General features: G+C 45.0%; 1 protein-coding gene across 1 annotated transcript in view; it reads right to left on the bottom strand.

The window, feature by feature from the left end:
* LOC147894671 (uncharacterized) overlaps positions 1–23601 on the bottom strand; it is a 44676-nt gene that overhangs the window by 20727 nt on the left and 348 nt on the right. Inside the window, exons 2-4 of the mRNA XM_087385354.1 lie at positions 20867–20983; positions 8494–8563; positions 7932–8173 (exon numbers count right to left, since the gene is read on the bottom strand). Of these exons, the coding sequence (XP_087241480.1) occupies positions 7932–8173; positions 8494–8563; positions 20867–20962 (408 nt within the window). The 5' untranslated portion in view covers positions 20963–20983. The remainder of the gene's footprint in view (positions 1–7931; positions 8174–8493; positions 8564–20866; positions 20984–23601) is intronic.

Consider the following 23601-nt stretch of genomic DNA (forward strand, 5'->3'; position numbering starts at 1 on the left):
AAGCTGCGTGGAGGGGTGGCGGAGCAGCCAGCAAGGGAGGCGGAACAGCCAAGGAGGGGTGGCAAAACAGGCAGGAGGAGGGGAGGCACGTGGGCAGTAGGAAAGGCGGAGCGACGAAAGAGTTTATTAAAGTCTTCGGAAGACCGATGGGTCTATGAGACTGAGAAAAATCTGGTACAAACGAGCTGTGGTGATGGAGCTACTAAATGAGCATCCACACCAATGCAAAATGCAAAAAATGCAGAATGGTAGTACTAAGTCCTAAGTACGACGTAGTCATGTCGGTGGTCGACTATATATCAATCATCATCATCATCATCATCATCATCATCGTCATCAAAACATCAGGGTGGATGAGGCAATGCGGGCATGAAATCGGCGATAGAGTGCTGTCGGCCACTCACAGATGCAGCCCTGGCACGTCTCCTGGTCATAGCTCTGCATCTAATCAGGGCTACCGTGACCCCTGTCGATCAGGCTCCGACTCTAAACAGGGAGGGGATGTCCCCAATTGTGATATGTGTGTCAACCCTCTCTCTGAGCTGTCGGGTCACTAGCTCCGAGTCACGATCATGTCGAGGCCTCGTCTCATGGGGGTCCATGTGATCTGGCTGAAAAAACTCCGTGATAGAGCTCTAAGAGGGATCAGCCAAGGAAAAAGTCTGCTCCTGTCTCCGTGCTCGAAGTATCCTCTCGCGGTATCTGAGTACCTCATGAATGAAACCTGCCAAACATCGCTGGTCTGGGTAGGAGAGGAATCGGGCCAAAATCCCATAGCTATCTCTGAAGAGGCAATAGAAACGCCCTCAGATCTCATAGTAGATAGGACACCTGAAGATGAAGTGTTTCTCTGTCTCAACCTCCTACATGTCACATAATGTGCATATGCGCCTCTCCCTGGGTAGTCGCCCAGCTCCGCCGCTCTCAATATGTAGTCTATGTGAAGAGACCCGGACCTGCCCAATAGAGATCCTCAGTGAGTGGGGTAACTAGATCTGTGTGTATCCTACGGGGTCATTGAAACCCTCAACTGTGATATGTAAGAAGTGATCTCTATAGAAGCTAACCTTCACTGGGAGTTCACTCAATCCCAACCACGTCCGAAATGTGTGTAACTGTAAGAGATCCTCACGGATAACCTGGTAGAAAACGGAGCATGCATGTTGTACTGAAAGGGAGGTAGTCTATCCATGTGGAGCCCCAGTCGCCCAAACCATCTCTCTGTGCATGCATACCAGCACCTCTGGTCCCCTCCTGCCGCAAATGCCATAGAAGAGGACAGTGCTAGCCATGGTAGCCTACTACACCCAGAGGTGTAATCTCCATACTCCCTGACTCGGTACAGATACGTGATGAACTGAAATACAGCATCTAGCTGTAATGGGGGTGACCCAAACTCAGCCTAAATGATCTAATGAGGAATGGATGGCTTACCACGAATCATCCGTGATAACATGAGAACCTGTAGCCGCTCTACATGGTCCTACTCTCTATCCGACAAGTCTCGCCCCCAACATGGGCTGCCGTACATCCCCGCTAGAAGGACCAAGGAGTCAAAAAGCATCCCCTTGGTCCAAGGATCTTGAAAGTGCGAGCGGAAGCATTGCCTCTCTAATATGGCCAATGAAGCATATCCTCCACTCAAGCGAGCCTGCATCGCGGGTCTCATAGTGAAGATGGATCCGAAAAAGACAACCCCAAGATAAGTGTATGATGAAACTATCTCAAAAGTGACCCATCAAATGTGAACTGCTCCTGGCGCATGACGGCTCGAGATGTATTGAAGATCATGAGACTCGCAAAAGGACTGTAGTGCATCAAGGTGTCTCTGGAGCCCCTCTGCTGAGGAAGACAAGAGAGCCACGTCATCTACGTAAAGCAATATCCAAATCAACGTACCCGCAAGAGAGCAACCTACCTCCATGTGTCTGCAACACTATCTCAAGCTCGTCAAGGTAGAGGCCAAACAAGATAGGTGATAACGGACACCCTTGTTTGACCCCGATAGTGCTCATGATCTCGTCTGTCCACCCTAACCTTGCACGGACTTTGCCTGAAACTCTCTCATAAAGTGCCATGACAGCCCAAATGATCTCCTGGTCATAACCCAAATCATGTAGGCGCCGTATGAGGTGAGCTCTCGAAATCGTGTCAAATGCCTTGCGGAAATCCACAAAGCAACAATAAACCCTCTGCTTCCGTGTCCTCGCCTCCTCAATGATACATCTTAGCGTGAGAATGTGGTCCATGGTTCCGTGATCAAGCCAGAATCCAACCTGTCCTGCTCCTCTAAGTCCTCGACACTCCGCAAATCTGCTGACCTCGGAATCAAGTACTGATGCATAAATCTTGGACATGACATGTCCAATCATGATGGTCCTGTACTTCTCCGGGCTCATGGGATCCCCTGCCTTGTGGATGGGTGAGATAGTATTAATGGTCAAGGTGTGTGGAAACCCCAAACAAACAGCCTCATTAAAGAGCTTTGCTGAGATCGGGGCTAGGAGGTTAATCCCATATGCAATGAAATCAATGCATAGTCCCTCATGATCCTTCACTTGGTCATTATGAAGTTTCATTACGGCATCCTTTACCCCCTCCCTAGTGAAGAGGGTGCAGGATGTGGGGCATGGCATATGTGAGAGGTTAGGGACTGGCTGATTTGGGATGTCATAAAGTGTGCGTGCACAATCATACCAGACCTTAGTGTCAGTGAGTGGCAAGGGGGACTGTCCCTCTAGAAATCTGCAGCCATATAGGGGGCTGACCCCTTGCCCCCACCAAGCAGCCTAGGTGGTCGACCATCAGGTCGGCCCACCTCTACCCATATATAGCCTGGGGCTGCAGCACCAAAGGGTGGCCACGCAGGGCCCCACACTGGCCAGCCCAATTGCGCCTCCACAAGGGCTGCCACGGCTATGCAATCCCCTCCTGACAGATCTGTCACCATTTGGTACTTCTCTCAAGAAATAAAGTACAATCTTTATTGGAATTGACTTCAGGCAGACAATGTTGACTATGGTTAAATAAGAATAAGTTTTATTGTTTTACTTTTGCTTTGCATTGGTAAAAGGAACTGTGGGGACACCCACAAGGGACTAAGATTAGTCCAAGAACTAGGAATGCAAGCATTTTGCTAGCCTTTAATGGGTTAAAGGGTTGGAGTTTACGAGTACTGAACCCGTGCTTTGCACGGGCAAAGATGCATGACCATCCTCAACCACTCCCCATCTGAAGGTGGATCTTTGATTCTTGAATTGCTAATCAATTCACCTTATTGGATTCTTAAGCCTTAACCCATGGCTTTGAGACCTTCCATCTCCTCCTCCTCCCGAAGGTGACCTTCCATCTCCTCCATTCCATTGACCTTCTATCTTCTCCTTGCCCCTAAAGCTGCCTCTTGTCTTTCCACCTCCTCCCCAAAGCTTGCCTCTTGTCTTCCCACCTCCTCCCCTCTCCAAGCCTCCATCCAAGAGCTCCTTCTTTGTGACACGTGGCAAGCTCTTCTCCTCCAAGCTGCCACGTGTCCTCTCTTTTTTCTTTGGGTGTCCGTGGTTAATAGGTTAAAGATGTAGGATTGGAAGAGTGCTAAAAGGCTCAAAAAGCTGGAGCAGGTGGCAAAAAGCAGGTCCCACAAGGCAAAAAGCACCCGGGAGATGGTGACATTAATAAAGACCATAAAAGCTGCCCCTTGGTGGGCTAAAAGCAGGAAAGCTTAGCTTTTGTAGGGGTGGATGGAGGCTGAGCAAGGGAGTGGAGGAAGAGAGCGGAGGGAGAGGAAAAAGTAGCTTTAGAATAGCAGGTCTAGCTTTTAGCTAGGCCAAGTCTATAAAAGAAGGGGCCTCAGAGCTCCTAGATTCATTCAAGATTGTACTCAGCTTCATGCTCTTCTTAGAGCCAGTTGTACAAAGTTTGTTTTATTGCAATAAAGACCTTCGGGGGGGTCCAGCCCTTATTTCTGGGCCCTAATGTTATGTACCGTCTTCATCTCTCTCTTCCAGCACCCTTTTTCTTGCTGCAAACCACTTTTTCTACTCTTGCACGCTTCTCGAGGATGGCTAATTTCAGCACCGTATGTACTAGTTCTTGGCATGTGGAACCTGTTTTTGAGGAGAGATCCTGCTGCGAACTGTTTTCCAGCCACCTAGGGCCAATATACCTACTGCAATTTGGATTTCCTACCCTCCACTGAGCCCTGAATTTGCTGCAAATTGTCGAGACTCTTCATCAAAAGGTGTGTCCGATTGTGGAAAAGGTGCGTCCCTTGGTTTTGGGACAGCCCAAACACCTGTAAAGACATGATTTTTGTCATGTCCATTCACATCAACTCGTGATGTGTGGGAGATGGAGAGGCCATAGATGACTTTAGGCAGGGTTGGCGCGAAAAATTTTTACGCTCATCCTCTCCATCTCTTCCATGCACAATGTGCACGGATATCCTTCTAGCGGAAAAAGATGTATCAAATCAGCGCTAGAAGGTGGGGGGCATTTCCTACAGGCAGGAGCGAAATTTGCTCTGATACCACTGTAAGAAATCCTAGATTTACTATATTTAGAAATGTGCTAAGGAACAGAAAGGAGATTGAAATAGCAGAGAACAAGGAATAATTGTATTGCTTGAATGTCTGTAGGGTATCTGTTGTGTGTCATCCATACAATTGGGCCTCTCTTATATAGAGAGTGAAGAGTCACACATGAAAAGGTGTGTACTCCAAAGTGTATGTGCATGAAGAGGTGTGTACCCCTTGTGAAGGGTGTGACCCTTGATGAGAGGGTACATTACAATAGGAATGTCTCTTCAATAGAATGTCTCTTGTGAAGGGTTGTGCCTCATAGGAAGTGTCCCGTCGAAAGGGCATACCCTTCCACAAGTGTCCATTCATCAAGGCATTTGATCTTCTGCGATCTGCCCCAAATCTTTGAAGTTGCTACAATTTGATTCCAAAAGGGTGTTAAGGATTTGTCGGATCTGTTTTCAACATCCGCATGCAGCCGTACTGACAACCCTCAGGTGGGGCCACCACATAGACAGATCTGCCCTCAGCCCTACTCTACACTACCCTCATAGGGGGCAGGCACACCCACAACAAAGGCCCTCTCTCTGACCTAACCTAACCAATGGTACATCAGGAGATGCTGACCTCGAACACAAGCAACTAACACTAGGCCTTGCATGTCAGTGCATGTCCACATATGCCCCAGAAATCAGAGCATGCCATTACTTCCAAACATGCATGCCTACCAAAGAGCATGCATGACTCCTTTACGGATGGACACTTTGAGTCCCGCATGCCAATGCTATCCACACATGCAAAGCTTGCATGTGACACACATGCACACTTCTACTTGTGCATGTCGCATGCATGGCTGCCAATTGTCAAAAAGAGACATGTAGGAGCCATGCAATGCATGCATGAAGCCAATCGCATGAGGCCTGCATGTTGTCCACATGGCAACTCAGCCACACGCAAGCACATGCACCCAAGCATATGTTAGCTGGACCCTATACCCGAAGATCGCATACTTCGAGCATTCCATACTTGCAAACAAAACAACGGTCAGCAAGAACCATATAGGGGGAGCTGGCAAGCTCACCTCCAAACATAGATCCAGTACATCAGATCTCTACCCGAGTCTAAGGCTAGGCCACAACACCAAGTCCACGTCTTCTCCCAAGCATCTGCGTCCCATTCCACAAATACCCACCAATCCAAGTGTAGGGATTGACTAAACTTAGGCCAGCTCCAGGTCCTGGTGTCCCAGGGATCCATCCTCAAGGGATACCCATATATGAGCCCATGGCTCAAATTTAGACTCATCCAAGGGTGTCCCTAACTTAAGGGTATCCACACACTGGGTGTAGTATAAACTTAACCTTAGAGTTAACTAACTTTAAAGGAACCCTTTAAATGGGTCATGTGCGAGGACCTAAACCCATTCTAGTGCCAGCTTCATCTTATGTCCTGAAGGGCACATAATTGCAATGTTCGCTAACCTGGTTCTACAAAAGGGTCGGTTGACAAGCTGCTAGTCTGTGGGATCTAGTCAGCCAAGTTTTGGGAGCATCAAGTCCCTATATGCATGCCCCATTATTGGGGGCCTTGGTACTCTAATGAGCCTTAGAACAGACTACAGGGAGACCAAAGAGTCATTATTGTTGGAGTTACTGTTGGAGTAGATCGTCCATAGATCCAGAGTATACCTAGGTCAGACCTACACTCTGAAGAAGAACACAAGGAGGTGCATAGGAGAAGCTCTATCAGTAGTGAACTAAAGGGCAGAACTTTGCAAGAGTGCTCTACCTTTGAGCAGCTACTAAAGCTTACACAGAGGCACATGGCAGAAGAGTAGTTGTCCACTTCCGAGGATGCAGCAATCAGAGCTAAATTTAGTACCTTACCTCAATGGTTGTTTACTAGAGATGTTGGTACATCTGTTGGTAGTTTTTGTGCTTGGTACTTACCTTTATATATATTCCGTTTTGGCTGTACATCTGAGTTCTTTCTCAAATCTGTGTTGCTCTCTTTACTGTTCAATAAACACACACAGTTGAGTTGCCAACACTTCAGGATAGTTCACCAAACTGAAATGTGCATCTCAACGATTATGCATGATTCCATTCAAGGCCCTAGCCTTCTTCTCCCCAACAAAAGATCAAGAGAGGACGGTGACCCAAGCCTGGGTGTAGGTTCTACTCTGATGCCAAGTCCTAAACAACAACCATAGGTTAGGAAGACCGGATTGGGGGAACTGGTGAGCTCACTACCCGAACCTAGGGTTAGCCAAGCATCCTGCCATGTCCACAATCACATGTCCTATACCACAGGTGTCCACCAATCCAGGTGTTAGGCTAGACTTGGCATAGGGCTACTCTAGGTCCCAATATCACAAGGACTTCGTCCCAAGGTATCCCTATTAATGCCTTCATCTCAAATATATAGGCCCACTCAAGAGGTGTCAAGGGCACCCGTACACAGAGAATAGTCCTAACATATTTCCTAGTTCCTTTAAAAGGATCCACCGCTTGGACCTAACCCCATCATTAATCCAGACATGCCATAACCTTTGGGTTATAACAGTTTGGGAGACGATTCCGAGACGATTCCCAACAAACAGCCTAGCAAATTTCGATGGCCCGATGCAGCCTTGTTATGAGGGGGCAGCAGAGCAGACCTGTTGCCACCCTCATCAATATTTGACATGATATCATCCATACTCTAGGAGCTGAATACAAAGGACTGTAGGAAGAGTGTTGAAAGGTGTGAGTTTCTGTAAGGCTTAGCCACTACAACTCTAGGTAGAAACAAAAGGTAAAGCACCTCCCAAGTAGAAGAATACCCCTCGCCAACCAAGAGCATTGGATATGGAGTCTAGATGTTAACACCTCGTATTTTGAACAGTTCAACTCTTTTTCATGTTTTCTGCCATACATCTGAACCCCCCATCTTCATAACCTAATAGGAACAATTTACATGGATGTGGTAATAATTTTTTGAGTTTTCCTTTTCCTACACTTGTTTTGCAGCTTGAAGATGCCCTTGCTTATTTTCTATACATGCAGTCCATTCACTCATCTCTAAGCTTTGTGAAAAGAAAAGACATATCAGCATCTTTTTTTCTTATCACAACAATCAATACTTGGGTTTTCTCCACATTGACTCTATGTACAAACCACTATTCTCTCATTTTGGGATAAGCCACAACACCCGCCTGGTGCATCTTATCATATCCATTTCCCATCAGATCTTTTCTCATGGCTACTTTCGCCATACAATCATTGACAACACTATTCTCCTCATATGCAAGAGGCATCCAACATTTCATTATGAATACAGTTATTGGACTCTCCATATGTTACAGAAGCATAAGGCATGCTTGATCCTCAGATGAAGTAGCCTAATCAACAGCATTCAGAAGTCCAAGGGCATTACCTGAACAAAATCTCTATTTATCACAGCTATTATCTTGGCTCCCCAGTAGCAACCATCAGACCACCAATCTACAAGATCCCCAACTTGCCATTCACCATTGATAACGACAACTGCCCCTGCTGAGCCACTAATGGCAGGATTGTCAAGTCCCTTATATACTGAGGGAAAGGATGGCCGCAGCATTAGCACTCGTTTCTTCTTTCCAGTGGTATCTTGTTGATATGCCTTTGTAGAGCTCACTTCTAGAAAAAATTGCAAAAAATAGTAAGAACGTGTTCTTCCTTTCCTCAAAAGCTTGTCATGCTTAGTAGGCCTCATTTTTAGCAATGGCATAACCCTTACTAATATCCAACCACAAATGAAACACTGCTTCAGTTTACAATGCTCTCTATCACACAAAGATTATATCATACGCTCCATGTGTAAGGCGGATTTCAACAATCCCCAATGCATGGCAAAATTCAAATTCAAAATGCTTGATGCCAAGACTATTCATGCCATTATATTCTAATAAATGACAGTAGAACCGACATCTTTATTGGGTATTGCTCTGGTTACTTACTTTCATCAGGGAAGTCCAAATACTGCATAGCACACCATATTTCACCCCTACGAAGATGAATATCCTTTATCTGCCAAGGGTGACAGAAACTTGTATAAACATGTATCTAAAGATCAGCACGATAATCAAATAGACTTATAGATAATGGATAAAACACAACCTGGTCGATTACAAAAACGAAGTAGCAACAGTTTATATCAAGCCAACAAGTAAATAAATTATATTATTTAATCGAGCAGCAGATTACATCATGCTAACAGCAAAGTATAATCTCAAGTTTAGAATTCAAATTCGTCCAACAATTTTTTTTCTAACATTAGAAGAGATTCCAAAAATTAAAAAAATAAAAGCCCCAAACAACAAAGATGAGTTAGCCAACCAAACCATAAGTTCCTAGACCATCCTTTTAGGGTTTTACTGTATACAATGCATTACTTCTAGCCATGAGAAGAGTGGACCAAACAAAATGTTCTAAAGATACAAATCAAAACACTGATAGGCAAACACCACATGTTATATTTCCATACACATACATGGATGCATATACACAGGTGCATTCGGGCATCTAAGATGTTTGGCGGCCTTCATCCATGAGACTGTCCCACACAGGAAGCGGTTGTTCAAGGCACATACGCAAAATCAGGGTACACAGGCAGACTCCACTCAGAGTGTGATCACCGAGTTTTCCAGCAAGACAGCACCAGAACAGCAGGACTCACGGAGACGGAGGCTGCGAGCACCCAAGCCAGAGATACATTGGACTCACCAAAGGACTGAGGCACAGATCACATTAGGGGTCCTTCCCTCCATGCTCATCAGATAATAGACACGTCCTACAGGAGTGACAGTGGCACTTGTTTGCACAGGGCCATAGCCAGGAGACCACAACAGACTGCACACATCGACAGCCCCCAGGGCTCCATCACAAGTTTTATACCACCACAGCAGCCTCACACATCAACGACCCTCTCTTAGGGTTGGCACCCCCACCAGCTCCCATTTTCTCCATGAGCTCGGAGATTTTTCTCCCTATGTATCGATGCCAATATGATAGTGATTATGGGTTTTCTTTTGTATTTGTCATGGGTGTAGATGCCTGCTTAATGTTACATGGAAGAGTTACCTTTCCTTGTTATGAATCTAAATAGGATAGACTTCATCTTGGGGATAGAATGGTTTTTTACCAAGAGTGAAAGTTTGAAGATTGATTGGAAAAGACATGCCAACATTTTGTTCAAAATGGGGATGATGTATACCTTCAACCTAATTTTGTTAAGCCATCTTAAAATAGTATAAACCCTCTGGAAGGATTTAACGTATCAGATGATGCCGACTTTGGAATTTTTCAATGTATAGCCATTCTCTTTTCTTTTGATTGCTAATTCCTCTAAAGAATCTAGATTTATTTCTCTATGACAAATAATAGAAAATCTCATGTATTTCCAAAGGAATTGCCTTATGGTTTTACCACCTACTCAAGAGTTGACCATAAGATAGATATAAAACCATCTGCTCAAGTGTTGAACATAAAATAGACACACTTCCTGGTACTCAACCAGTCTTTATGAATTCTTATCGCGTTTAAGTCAAAAGAAAGAAAACAAGATGCAAAGCACATTAAATTTGAGGATGAGAATGGCTGACCTCATGGATCAATTAGCGGGTGTCAAATATATGTTGAATTTGAGGATGAGAATGGATGACCTCAAGGATCGATTAGCGGGTGTCAAATATTTTACTAAAATTCGTCTACATATGGAGCATCATCATATAAGAATTTATGACAAGGATGCTTACAAAACTAGGTTTAGAGATGAGATATGGCCACTGTGAATTCGCACTATTACCATTTGGTCTCACACATGCTCTTGCAACTTTCAACAAATAATGAATGATATATTCCAGCCTTAATTGTATAAGTTTGTAGTGGTGTTTTTGGATGATATCCTAATTCATAATAAAACCTTGTTAAAGCAAAATATTCATCTTAGAACTGTTCTTCATATTTTAGACGATATTAAGAGTTTAACCATCTTATAATTGCTCCTAATATTCTAGTTTAAATGTGATTTTCTTACGTGAAATCTTGTATCTTGGCCATATAATCTCTACTAATGGGATTCATATTGATGGAGCAACGTTATAACAATATTGCAATTGTCTATCCCTCAAACAATTACACCTAGCTAGCTACTGTGGATCCTAATAAACCATCCGTGATCGGAGCAAATGGTAGGGAATTCGATATAGGTGCTGCTTCAATCCAAGATGGGAGATCAGTTGCCTTCAAAAGTAAAAAAAGTTAAATTATGCTCAACTAAAGTATTACACACAGTAAACGAAATATATGTTGTAATAAACGCCTCAAAGATATGGAGACATTACTTATATGGCTCGAGTTTTAAGGTTATAGTTGATTGTGAATCTCTTATGTATTTTTGTAAACAGCCTCATTGAGGGGAAGAAAGGCAAGATGGACAAAGCTAATGCAAGAATTTGATTTCCAAATTAGATATTGTAAAGACAATCAAAATCAAGTCACACATGCTTTTCAGCAGGATTGGCAAAGTTAATGTGCTGAGCTCTGTTGAAATAAAAACTAATTTCTAAAATTATCTGAAAGGCCAATGCAAGATTAACACGTATTTCAATCAGATCTAGCAGGAAGTCCTACACCTACCAGTTCTCATGTATTGTTCTTCATGATAGAATCCAATTCTAACTGAATGCCTCATCCAATGCTCACTATATTGTATCTCTAGAATCAATAAGGATTCTCAAGATATTGAGAATGAGGCTAGAATTCCGTATACGATCTGAAATGGATTATTATCCCATAAGAGAAAATTGTGTATACCTGATAGGAATGATGTGAAGACAAAGATTTTATATCAATGTCATGACAACCCTAGTGCAGGTCATCCTGGTATCTGATACAGGACTATATGTTAAAATGTCAACAATGTCAAATTAAGAAAGCAGAATGCTTTAAGATTGGAGGCATTTTGCATTCCCTACAGTATCCCAATGCTAAATGGGAAAGTATATCTATGGACGTCATTACCCCGGACAAACAGAGGACATGATGCAGTTTGGGTCGTAGTTCTCCAAACCACCAAACTTGCATGGTTTACACCTAATAGGAAAAATGCACCAAAATTAGCACAGCAATATAATAATCAAATTTTCAGACCTTGTTTGCCTAGTGACATAGTCAATGAGAAGTTATTACTCTTCCGGTGAGCAGTTTTTGAGAAATTAAAAACTGATTTAAGCCTGAGCTCGACTAATCATCCTCAATCTAATTGGCAAACAGAGATCGCATTATGGAAAAAATGCTCAGAGCATACATCTCCAAGAAACCTATAACAATGCTACTCATTCAGCTACAGAATTAAGCCTTTTTATGCTTATGTATGTATACTAGCCAAGATTGTCAATTGCCTTGGACCTTAAGAATATGAAGGTACAGATAGCTAAATATTTCTTGAGAGACATGCAAGAAATGTTAGCACAAGCTAAAGCTTCCATAAAAAGTGCTCAAGACAGATCAAAGTTTTATGCAAATTAGAAACGTGCCCTTGGAATTATAAAGGCATGTGGGGGTGTATCTTAGAAATCCAAAAGGTCTAAGACCTTAGAGAGTAGGAAATATGCAAGGATTCCCCACAAATATTGCAATCCAGTCTGCATCATTCAAAAAATCAATGATGCAGCTTATAAGTTAGACCTCCCTTTCAATGTCACACCGAACCATGTCCCTCCAATCTTACCAAAATCTCTCCTACTATCTGCTTGGCACCTCTAGATTCCTGTTCCTCCTAAGCTTGTATAGACTCTCCGTCCAGTGATCCCCCCACCTTACTGACTGGGTAGCAGCCTAGGTGGGCAGCTTCTGCAAGCTTAGTCTACAGCCCTCCAGCCCACTTTTCTCCTCCTGGATGTAGGCCCCAAAGTGGCTGATCTACTACTCCTTGATTCTCCAGGTGATGCCTTGTATGGCCCAAATGGACTTTTTATATAGGGGTAAAGCCCCCCTCCAAAACAGCCGACTGACCGGGGAAATGAGCCAACCCAATCAGCCCCCCCACTCAACTTTTGCCGACCCTGGTGGGGGGGGGACACACTCTGAGGTTTTGCTGGCCCTGCCTGGCCACGTGGCAGGCTGCCACTGGCCATAGGCAGGCCTGCCCAAATCTGCCCTGATCCAAGGCCCCTTGGCCTACAAAATCTTCTGTGATTCCTTCTCCATCTTGCTTCTGCAGATCCGTACCCTGCCAGGTCTGCCGTGTTTCCTTCTCCATCTTGCTGCTGCAGATCCGTACCCTGCCAGGTCTTCTTCAGCTCCCGGAACACCTTCAAACAGGCACGTACATGTGTCCGTACTGCTGACGCAGATCCGTACTGCAGGTGATGTCATATCAGCCTCCTCCTCACAGCCCATAGATACTAGAAACCCTGTGCGATCTGGCCTGCTCCAGTCATGGACAGCTGCATGGCAATTCCGCCTTTGTTCTGCCCTCCTGGAGGTGCGCTCTCTGCCAGGTACTCCTCTTGTATTTTGCTTTGTCTGACTACTGCCCACTTGGCAGCCACCATGCTGTCCATGTGGCAATCCCTCAAACCCTAGGTACACCCCCTTGATTCACTCCTCATATGGGGGCTCACAGATGGGGAGGTGACCAATAATCTCCCAACACCCCCCCTCACCGACCCATTTTGGCCAGATCCCAATCTGTCGATGAAGATGCTCCAGTAGCTCCCATGTCGTAGCCCTCTGGTGTCATCATCAGTTTATGGTTTTTCATCTAGTGGCAGCTCTCCGCTAGGTCCGGTTACGCATAAACACACCAGTCTGGTACACAGGTCCATCTTTGGTAGCACCTAATGGCACCATCTCCGTCAGTCACACGAACCCACCTTCGAACTCAAGCACTCCAAGTACCAGTTTCCTCCAGCTGTCCCCCTCATAATGGGTGAACAGCCTGAAGTTCTCGAGGCACCATGCTCTCAAGCTTTGTTTCAATGTGTCCATCAGGCTAGGTCTGCAACCAAATAGCATACTCGAGAACTTATATCCCAAGCATAAATCCAGATAACCTAAACCATCAGCATCCTTGTGTGATTCTGTGTTGGCCCCCTCTAAGTCACAGCCTCCATTTGACCCTAAGGCCTCAGCTCCTCTCAAAGAATCCCCCTCCTTGTCAGCAACACCAGCCAAGCACCCCGATGGCTCTAGGCAGTCATCACTATCCATCACCTTCACAAAAGTTTTTGACTCCTCTTTTGACCATCTCTCAATGTCAGACATCTTGTCAGTGACACTGCGGTCCAAACACCTAATCTCAGCAACACCGGGAGATGCCACCAAGAAAAGGTCCTCTCTGATCACCAACTAAGCCGAGTTTGACTCCACTGACTCTGAGCTGACCCCCTTTTTCTTCTAGTCAGCCTTTTTCTTTGTGCAGTCCTTCACAAATGCCATGGCTCATCACAATAGAAGCTTTTCTTTTCTTTCTTCCTCTTCTTCTTGTTCTCTTCATCTAAAAGAGTCCGCTCCATCGTCAGATTTCTTGGGCTTGCCTTTGCCATACCCTTGCCTTTGCTCCTATCCTAAGCTATAAGGGTGTTAGATATCAATGCTCCACTCTCGTGTAACTACGCGGAACCAGCTAACTCTACTTGTAAGCCCCCCATATGAGGAGAAGGCATTTGAGTAGCTCGGTTATCCGGTAGGTCCTGGTTTGGACACCAGATGGGGGCCATGTGTGGTCTGATAGCTGGACGGCTTCAAATAGAGTTAGCACACCGCCAACTAGGCTACATGCAAGTGCGGGAAGGCATCCCTTGACTGACCACACTGAGGGTAGACAGAGCATTTCCCGGGGCAGCCCACTCTCGGGTTGCGGGGCCTGTTTGGAGCCTCAGATGATCCTGGATGGCTCTGGGCTGAACGGACTCGTTGGTTAGTTGCTCTATTTTGCGCACCAGTTCTATCGTATGGTCGGTGGCCTATTTCGGGACCAACCCCCAGTTGACCGTTTTAGGCGGACTGGGTCAGTCACCCAATTGAGCCTAACCGACTACGACTGGTAGCTATATAAGAGCAAGCCCGTGAAGCCCATTTTATCACTGGCTACAGCAATCCTGATTCCTTAGCATCCAGCCTCCATCGTCTATTGTTTCCAGCACGCCATCAAAGCTTCTTTCACAGGAGCGCACGGTTGGGAGGCAGCGCCATCTATTGTATCAGTTCTACAATAATCAAATTTTTAATTCTCTATACTATCTTCTTTTCTCTCTTGCGTACAAGATCCTGTTATCTGTTGAGCCCAGACGTTGTATTATTTTCTTACATGGTATCAGAGCCTGGACTCTAGCAAGAAAATTTAATAGTGTGTTTTCTGTTTGCGAGAAGATTGTGAGAGATGGCCCAGCCTGCAAGACTGCGAATCCCACCGTTCGGCGAAAGCAAAAAGTTAGACAGCTCTAACTATCCACTCTCGAAGTTCAAGATGAAGACCATCCTAAGCGCATACGAGCTTTGGGACACTGCTACTGGGGTGGACGTGAGGCCGGTTGCGAGACCGGATCCAGCCAATGCAGGACAACAGATAGTACGAGATTCTCGCATGGACAAGAAGAAATGCAGATGCGTTGTGTTCTATTGTCTGCAGTGTTAGTGATTCCGTCATGGCGTTAATTCAACATATCACCACAACGGAGGCATGGACGGTCTTGAAAAATCAGTACGAGACTACGAATCAGACGCGAATTCAGAATCTGAAGACTCAACTCGCGAACGAGAAGTTGTCTGAGTCTGAAGCGCCAGAGAAGTTCATCACCAGGGTGAAGAATCTGCGCGATCAGATGACTGCGATTGGCATCACCATCACTAGTGGAATCTGGCACGAAGGTGGATACGGATTCTCCCACCAAAGTACGACAGTCTTGTTGCGACGCTGAATACGCAGAACAGAAATCCGCCCCTCAACTTTGAGGATTTCAGCGCGATGCTTCTGGAGGAGGAGATGCGTCAAAAGACGAGGACTGGAGAAGATTCGGCTTTCTGGACCGGATCAAAGAAAAGGGTAAGGACTCTGGTAACCCATCTTCTTCTGATGATAAAAAGAGAAGGAAGAAGATCAAGTGCTTCTATTACAACAAGGCAGGGCACAAGCAGAATGAGTGTCGAAAGAAGATTGCAGATGAGAAGAACGGAGTAAAGACAGAGTCCCCAGCAACAGCGTGCAGGCAGTACCAATAGAGCTGTTCGTCGCAATTGAGGAGATTTGCACGGAGGCAATTCATGTACCTGTGGATGAACCGTGGATCATTGACAGTGGTGCATCGCGCCACATGACCAATCGGAAGAATTGGTATACCTCTCTACAGCCGGTAGGGAATGACATCTTGGTAGCAGTCGACAATGATGCAAAATGTCCAACAAAAGGAAAAGATACGATTGCTCTCAAGTCAGATGGAGTTGTAAAACAGTTGTCCGATGTTCTTTATGTGCCAGATATCAAGAGGGACTTGTTGTCTGTTTCCGTGATCACGGATCGAGACCTCAAAGTTCAATTCGATAAGAATGGTACACAGATTCTGGATCTTCAAGGGAAGGTCGTTGGTAAAGGTACACGGCGCAACAACATTTATGAACTCTCAGCTTTCAGTGCTCGAGCGGATGTGAAGAACACTAAGCTGTGACATGAGAGGTTTGGTCATCTAAACCTTACTTCTTTGAAGGAGATGCATAAAAGTGGAATGATTGCAGACCTAAGAGGAATTTCAGATCTGCCCAATGTATGTGAAGCTTGCATGATGGGGGCAAGTAGCATCGGCATCCCTTTCCTAAAGAGGCCAGCAGGGCAAAGGCTCCTCTAGAGCTCGTTCACACGCACCTCTGCAGAAAGATGAAGACGGAAGCTTTGGGTGGTTCCTACTACTTCATGACGTTGATCGACGACTACAGTAGAAGGATATGGATATACTTCCTGAAGACTAAAGACGAGGCTTTTAGTAGGTTCAAGGAATGGCATGTAATGGTCGAGAAAGAAACGGGGAGAAAGGTGAAGAAGTTGAGATCAGACAAAGGTGGAGAGTTCACATCAACTGAATTCGAAAGTTACTGCAAAAGTCACAGAATCAAGAGGCAGAAACCTCCGCCACATACATCACAGCAAAATGGAGTAGCAGAACGCAAGATGCGCGTCATCTGCGAAATGGGCCTGAGGATGATGAAAGGGAAAGATTTGCCAAAGACTTTCTGGGCTGAAGCATGTAACACTGCAGTTTACATCCTGAATCGTAGCTACACGAAGGCTGTGAATGGGATGACTCCACTGCAAGCCTTTTCTGGTAAGAAAGCTTCAGCTGCACATTTCAGAGTTTTTGGATGTGACTGTTTTGTGCATGTCTCTGATGCTACCAGGACTAAATGGGAACTGAAGAGCCGGAAGTGCATTTTCTTGGGCTACAGTGAAGAGGCGAAGGGTTACCGTCTCTATAACCCTGTTACCAGGAAGGTAATTGTAAGTCGCAATGTGGTCTTCTCAGAACAGCCGCATCAATTGGAGGAGGATGCTTCCTTCCCAGACAACCAAGACCAGGATATCCATCCAGTACCGCCACCAGTAGCAGACCGAACTCCCCCAACGGTGCTTGGGAGGATTCAAGACAAAGAAGATGAAGAAGAGCCTGCAGAACCACAACGGCAACGGCCATTCCCGAAGTGAGTAAAGCAGCTTTTGGATGGCAGAGAACCTCCAGCCATTGAGGAGGAACCATCCGAACACCGCCGGTCCAAGAGATTAGAGAAGCAAAGAAGGATGCAGGAACACTTGGTCAACTATGCTTTGATGACAGAAGTGATCCGTGCTGATGAACCCAAGTGTCTTGAAGAGGCACAAGGCGATGATAGGTGGATGGACGCTCTGCAGTCGGAGTATGGCTCCATAATGAAGAACAACACTTGGGACCTTGTGGATCGATCACCAAAACGCAAGGTAATCGGAACCAAGTGGGTATACAAGACCAAGTACAAGTCCAACGGCACGTTGGATAAGTACAAGGCTCAGCTCGTGGCAAAAGGATTTGCACAGGTACATGGTTTTGATTATCAAGATACTTTTGCTCCCACAACTCGACTAACCACAATTCGCAGTGTTTTGGCTTTAGCTACCCAGGGAAGTTGGCCTGTGTTTCAGATGGATGTAAAATCCGCCTTTCTGAATGGAGATCTCAAGGAGGAGGTATATGTGGAACAACCACCACGTTTTGAGATCCCCGGTTTGGAAAGTAAAGTCTGCAAACTGAAGAAGGCACTTTACGGGCTGAAACACGTCCCACGACCGTGATACCAGCGAATTGATGCCTACTTTCTGCAAAACGGATTCAGGAGGAGCCCATCTGATGCAAATTTGTATATCTTCAAAGAAGAAGGCAGGTGTATGATCGTGGTTCTTTATGTGAACGACCTTGTCATAACAGGGAACCATGAAGAGAAGATCTCGCAGACGAAGCATTTGCTAGGAAGAGAGTTTGAAATGACAGACCTCGGACTAATGCATTTCTGTTTGGGGATTGAAGTTTGGCAGGAGCCGAAACAAATCTTCATTTCACAACTGAAGTATGCTGGAGAGATACTGAAGGCATTTGGCATGGCTGAGTGCAAGACACTTGGTACCCCTATGGAGGTAGACGTGAAGCTCTCAAACGAGGATTCATCACCACTGGTGGACGAAGCGAAGTACAGAGGGCTTGTGGGCAGCTTGATTTACCTATGCAACACACGGCTGGACATCAGTTTTACGACTCGTGTACTAAGCAGGTTTTCCAATAAGCCCTGAGAGAACCATTGGAGGACAGGGATGCGGGTGCTGAAATACATCAAAGGCACACTTGATTATGACATCACCTATACCAAGGGCAACATCTTGACCGGATTCTGTGACTCGGATTGGGCAGGAGACGTGGACAACAGGAGATCAGTGACAGGGTACTGTTTCTCACTTGGATCTGGAGTTGTGTCATGGGTCAGCAAGAAGCAACCCACAGTTGCTCTTTCTTCTACCGAGGCCGAGTACAAATCTACATGCTTTGCTTCTTGCGAGGTAGTGTGGTTGAGAAGGATTTTGGGGGACATGGGTGCAGTGCAGAATAAGCCTACGCAGTTATCATGTGACAATCAGAGTTGCATGGCGATTGCAAAGAACCCGGTGTTCCACGCTCACACAAAACACATTGAGATTCAATATCACTTTGTACGCGAGCTCATCATGGATGGAGAGGTCGACTTGGTGTACTGTCCGACTACAAAGACTGCTGCGGACATCTTCACGAAGGCTCTTAGAAGAGACTTGTTGGAGAGGCATCTTCATCGACTTGGCATTGGGCCGAAAAAGTAAGTTCACTTGCGGATGGACATTGAGGGGGGGTGTTAGATATCAATGCTCCACTCTCATATAACTACGCGGGAACCAGCTAACTCTACTTGTAAGCCCCCATATGAGGAGAAGGCATTTGAGTAGCTCGGTTATCCGGTAGGTCCTAGTTTGGACACCAGATGGGGGCCATGTGTGGCCTGATGGCTGGACGGCTTCAGATAGAGTTGGCACACCGCCAACTAGGCTACATGCAAGTGCAAGAAGGCATCCCTTGACTGACCGCACTGAGGGTAGACGGAGCATTTCCCGAGACAGCCCACTCTCGGGTTGCAGGGCCCATTTGGAGCCTCAAATGATCCCGGATGGCTCTGGGCCGAACGAACACCAAAGGTTAGTTGCTCTGTTTTGCACACCGGTTCTATCATATGGTCGGTGGCCTATTTCGGGACTGACCTCCAATCGACCGTTTTGGGCGGACTGGGTCGGTCACCCAATTGAGCCTAACCGACTACAACTGGTAGCTATATAAGAGCAAGCCCGTGAAGCCCATTTTATCACTAGCTACAGCAACCCTAATTTCTTATCACTAGCTACAGCAACCCTGATTTCTTAGCATCCAGCCTCCGTCTTCTATTGTTTCCAGCACGCCATCGAAGCTTCTTTCACAGGAGCACACAGTTGGGAGGCAGCGCCATCTATTGTATCAGTTCTACAGTAATCAAATTTTTGATTCTCCATACTATCTTGTTTTCTCTCTTGCGTACGAGATCCTCTTATCTGTTGAGCACAGACGTTGTATTATTTTCTTACAAAGGGCTTTATCATTTGTTCCATCATACTTCTTTTCCCGAGCTTCTTGTTGCAGGAGTACAACTAGCTCCTCAAACATCACTGGCGCCACCCTCTGCCCTGCAATCATCGTAGTCACAAAACTATTATAACTCTAGGGGAGCATTCCCAGCATTAGCCTTGCCATCCTAGTTGAGCTCATTCTTCGACCAACCGCCGCCAGCTGCTCCCGCACCACCTTCATCTTAGTGATGTGATTTGAACCGACTCCCCTTTAACCATGCTCATGCCATACAACTCCGTCTCAAGGCCCAAGATCCTCACTTTATCTATGGATTGTGGCTATATATTGGCATAGGGGGGCTCAGTGTTGGAGACATTGATCGGTACCTAGATAGTGATTCCTACTAGAGGTATGGTTATACTTGACAAGCTAGGTCGATGTAAACGTCATGGATGGGCTTCTGTGGTATGAGATACTGAGGTCTACGATGTAAACCTCATGGATGGGCTTCTGTGGTATGGGATACTGAGGTCTACTAGCCTAGGATCGGCGGGCCGTGTATCTTTTCTATGATCTCTGGTGCTTGGGGGTGAGTGGACGGCTCTATGGTTGGGTGGTCAATTCCAAATTATGCACTTTATGTATGGTTCCTAGTTCGTAGTTCAATGAAGATGATCGTGGGAGCTAGGGAAAGGAACTGTCTCAAAAGTCCTCCTAGCAGATGAGTGATCTAGCTCACTCTCGATTATAGTTTGGGCTATCAAGCTGTACAATTTTCCAAATACCATAAGTCAAAGGCCTATCTCACTTGGAGCTTAGATTGAACCACATGCAAGAGTAATGTAAGCCTATGTGCCTCATGGTTTGCTTAAGCAAACAAAAAACTAAACCATAAGCTTGACCTTGCACCACTAGAGTTTAAATCCTGCATACAAGTGAGAATCAAGGTCTCCAAATGCTTTGAGAAGAACTGATAACAACAGTGAAAAGAGGAAAATTCGTCTCTTGGAAAGTAGATTAGACCCTTAAAAGTGACACCAATCATGCTTAAAAATGAGAGTCGAGTCTCAAATAATCTAAAAAGCAAAAGGGGACTAAAAATGATAGGGGAAAGCATAAACTTTGTCCTTAAATAGACCCTAAACTGCAACACTAACCATGCATGGAAAACAACAAGTTTTCTGAAAGCTACCTCACAACGAAACCATGCTCCACGATAGCCTTTGATGTTAGACCTTGCCTCTACCTTTTGCCCAATAATGAAAGGAAATTCCTCCAAATGCTCCATCAGACCTTACTCATACAAAATCTGCCCCAAAGACCCCAAAGAATCATGAAACTTCAACAGAAAAAATTTCCATAAGAAGATTGTGCTTGTATAGAATCCAATGTTAAACCTATTAAATGATGATCCACAACAAAAAGGAGATAATTACCACCCATGTTACAAGCTCCAGCACAAGACATCCCTTGAAAAGGCAACTTACGAACTTCAAAGCTTAGAAGTGCACCCTATGTATACAGCTCCAGCACAAGACATCCCTTGAAAACGTAACTTAGGCACTTCAAAGCTTAGAAGTACCTAATTATTACAGAAATGGGTTGAGCACAGTCCAAGAAAATGACTACTTCTTAAAAGAAAATGACGGTTTCAAGCAGCCAAGAGTTTAGCTATTCAGTCAGGATGTGATATAGGAGGGCTCTTTTGAAACACTCAGCATCATCATAACTGGACATTGGTCGAAAGAGCACTGCAAATCGAAGTACTTAAACACAGAGCAGATATCAAGGCACAGTAAGTGTTGATTGTTATTAACAGGGTCCATTAAAAGTCCATAACTCCCATTGTACACGGGGGAGGAATATTCTGCCCTCACAAAATGGAACTGCACTCAGTCCCCTTAAAATCTGGGAGGGATATGCCTCGCACTTTCCTTTTCCAGGAACTGGAAGGCCACTCAATTCAAAAACTCTCCCCTAAAAGGTGGGACCCCACTTATGGGGCATCCCCCGCAAGCCTCTTTTCCCCCCACATTGCTCTCAAGATCTCTAGGGCGTCAGCCCATACTTTGCAGTTCCACATAATGCATTTTGCCTTTCTTCTCCATGTTTTATCTCGTGATGTAAAGTCCTTTAATAGACTAGAGTTGCCACGTGGCATCAACCTGGCTGCCACATGGATAGCACATAGACATCCTCCTTGGAATGTTTTTAAGGCAGCCACATGGGCCACCCTTTGTCAGCATTTAGGGCTAACTGTCTGCCCTGTGTTAGGTCTCGCATAAGGCTATATATAGCCGAGGCAAGCATCAATAGAGAGGGCCAATGGGCTGGCGCAGGACAGCACAAATGGAACCAGGGCTGGGGGCATTTATAGGCCCAGCACCCTGGTCAGCAGCTGCAATACTGGTCGACAGCATGGGTCAAAAAGGGCTGGGAGGCCTCATATCGTTGTTTCAGGCAACAAGATTGACAGCGGGTAGCCAAGGGGCATGGAAAAATTCATGGAATTTTTTCCAACACATATCCAGTAATCAACATTCAAAGTATTCTAATATTTTCAAAAGTAATTTTATAAACAAAAACTACAGCAGAATCGTCTGCCACTCCATCTGTTAAATCCAGCTGAAGGCTCCTTGTATATTTGAAGCCTGGGATAGCAAAAGTTAGTAACCAACATTCAAAGTATTCTAATATTTTCATAAGTGATTTTATAAACATTAGAACCATCCGGCACTCCATTTGTTAAATCCAGCTGAAGGCTTCTTGGATATTTGAAGCCTGGGATAGCAAAGGTTAGTAACCAACATCCAAAGTATTCTAATATTTTCATAAGTGCTTTTATACACATCAGAACCACCTGGCACTCCATTTAGCTGAAGGCTTCATGGATATTTGAAGCCTCGGATAGCAAAAATTTCAGATTTGGCCACTATATTGCCTCGAATGCCAACATCAGGAACACTTATTTGGTGTATTCCAGAACTACTGATAACATTTTCTGCTTTATGAAAATCTCTAAATTCACTTCTTTGAACCTTCAACATCTTTTGTTGTAAACAAAACGTAGCAACCTTCTCTATGTATGGTAAATTTTTCCATCCAAATTTTAAATATCTCAACTCAATGAGGAGGAATTTAACGTTCAACAGTTAGAACGGGATACGCTTCAAACATCAATAAACTGTCCATTTTAAGGCAAAAGTTAAAACTAATCTTTCTAAGCTGTTACTAATGTTTTCCGAACTGAGAGCCAAGCAATCAAATACCCTGTTATCTTGTAGAGGATGACTCAAGGAATCTGTATAAGGCTTTCGTGACCCTACATATCCTTTAAAGTGCTGCATTTTCGGTAGATCTTAAGATCATTTGTTATCACACAAAGGGAGCAAACTTGAACGTATGAAGAAAAAGAGGAAATGCATCTCAAGCGTTTAAACAGAGGGTGAGCCTAATCCATCTAGGAGTGTAACGAGCTCAGAAGCACACAGCCTATTTAGAGCCACTGTTTGAGGGGTGTTTCGTAAGTCGTCAGTGAAAGCATTCAAATGGAGCCTAGCACTAAAGGACTCACTTTTACATAAAACAAGTAGCTATCGACAATAGTCGACCGGCAAAGTACGTAGGAGAATGGGTAGCCAATGGACCGCCAAGTGGCATTTTACAGAGAATAATGCCATACATAACGAAGAAAATACACCGCTCACAAATGGAAGGAAAAATGTAACGCCCAAAAGCAGCACACGAAACAAGGTGGGGAATAAATCACACACGAAATAAGGTGGACAGTACAAACTATGCTAACTTCAAAGCATCGGGATCAAACCATGTAATTGCAGATAAAGCCCACAAAGAAAGACTCAACAAACCTTCAAGATCCTTAATGTGAACATCAGATCTTCAAAAAAAAATCGTGATCGGACAAGA

This window comes from Dipteris shenzhenensis, chromosome 14 (genome assembly GCF_047967505.1).
Source record: "Dipteris shenzhenensis isolate YYH24624 ecotype China chromosome 14, Dip_SZ_1.0, whole genome shotgun sequence".
NCBI classification, from domain to species: Eukaryota; Viridiplantae; Streptophyta; class Polypodiopsida; order Gleicheniales; family Dipteridaceae; genus Dipteris; species Dipteris shenzhenensis.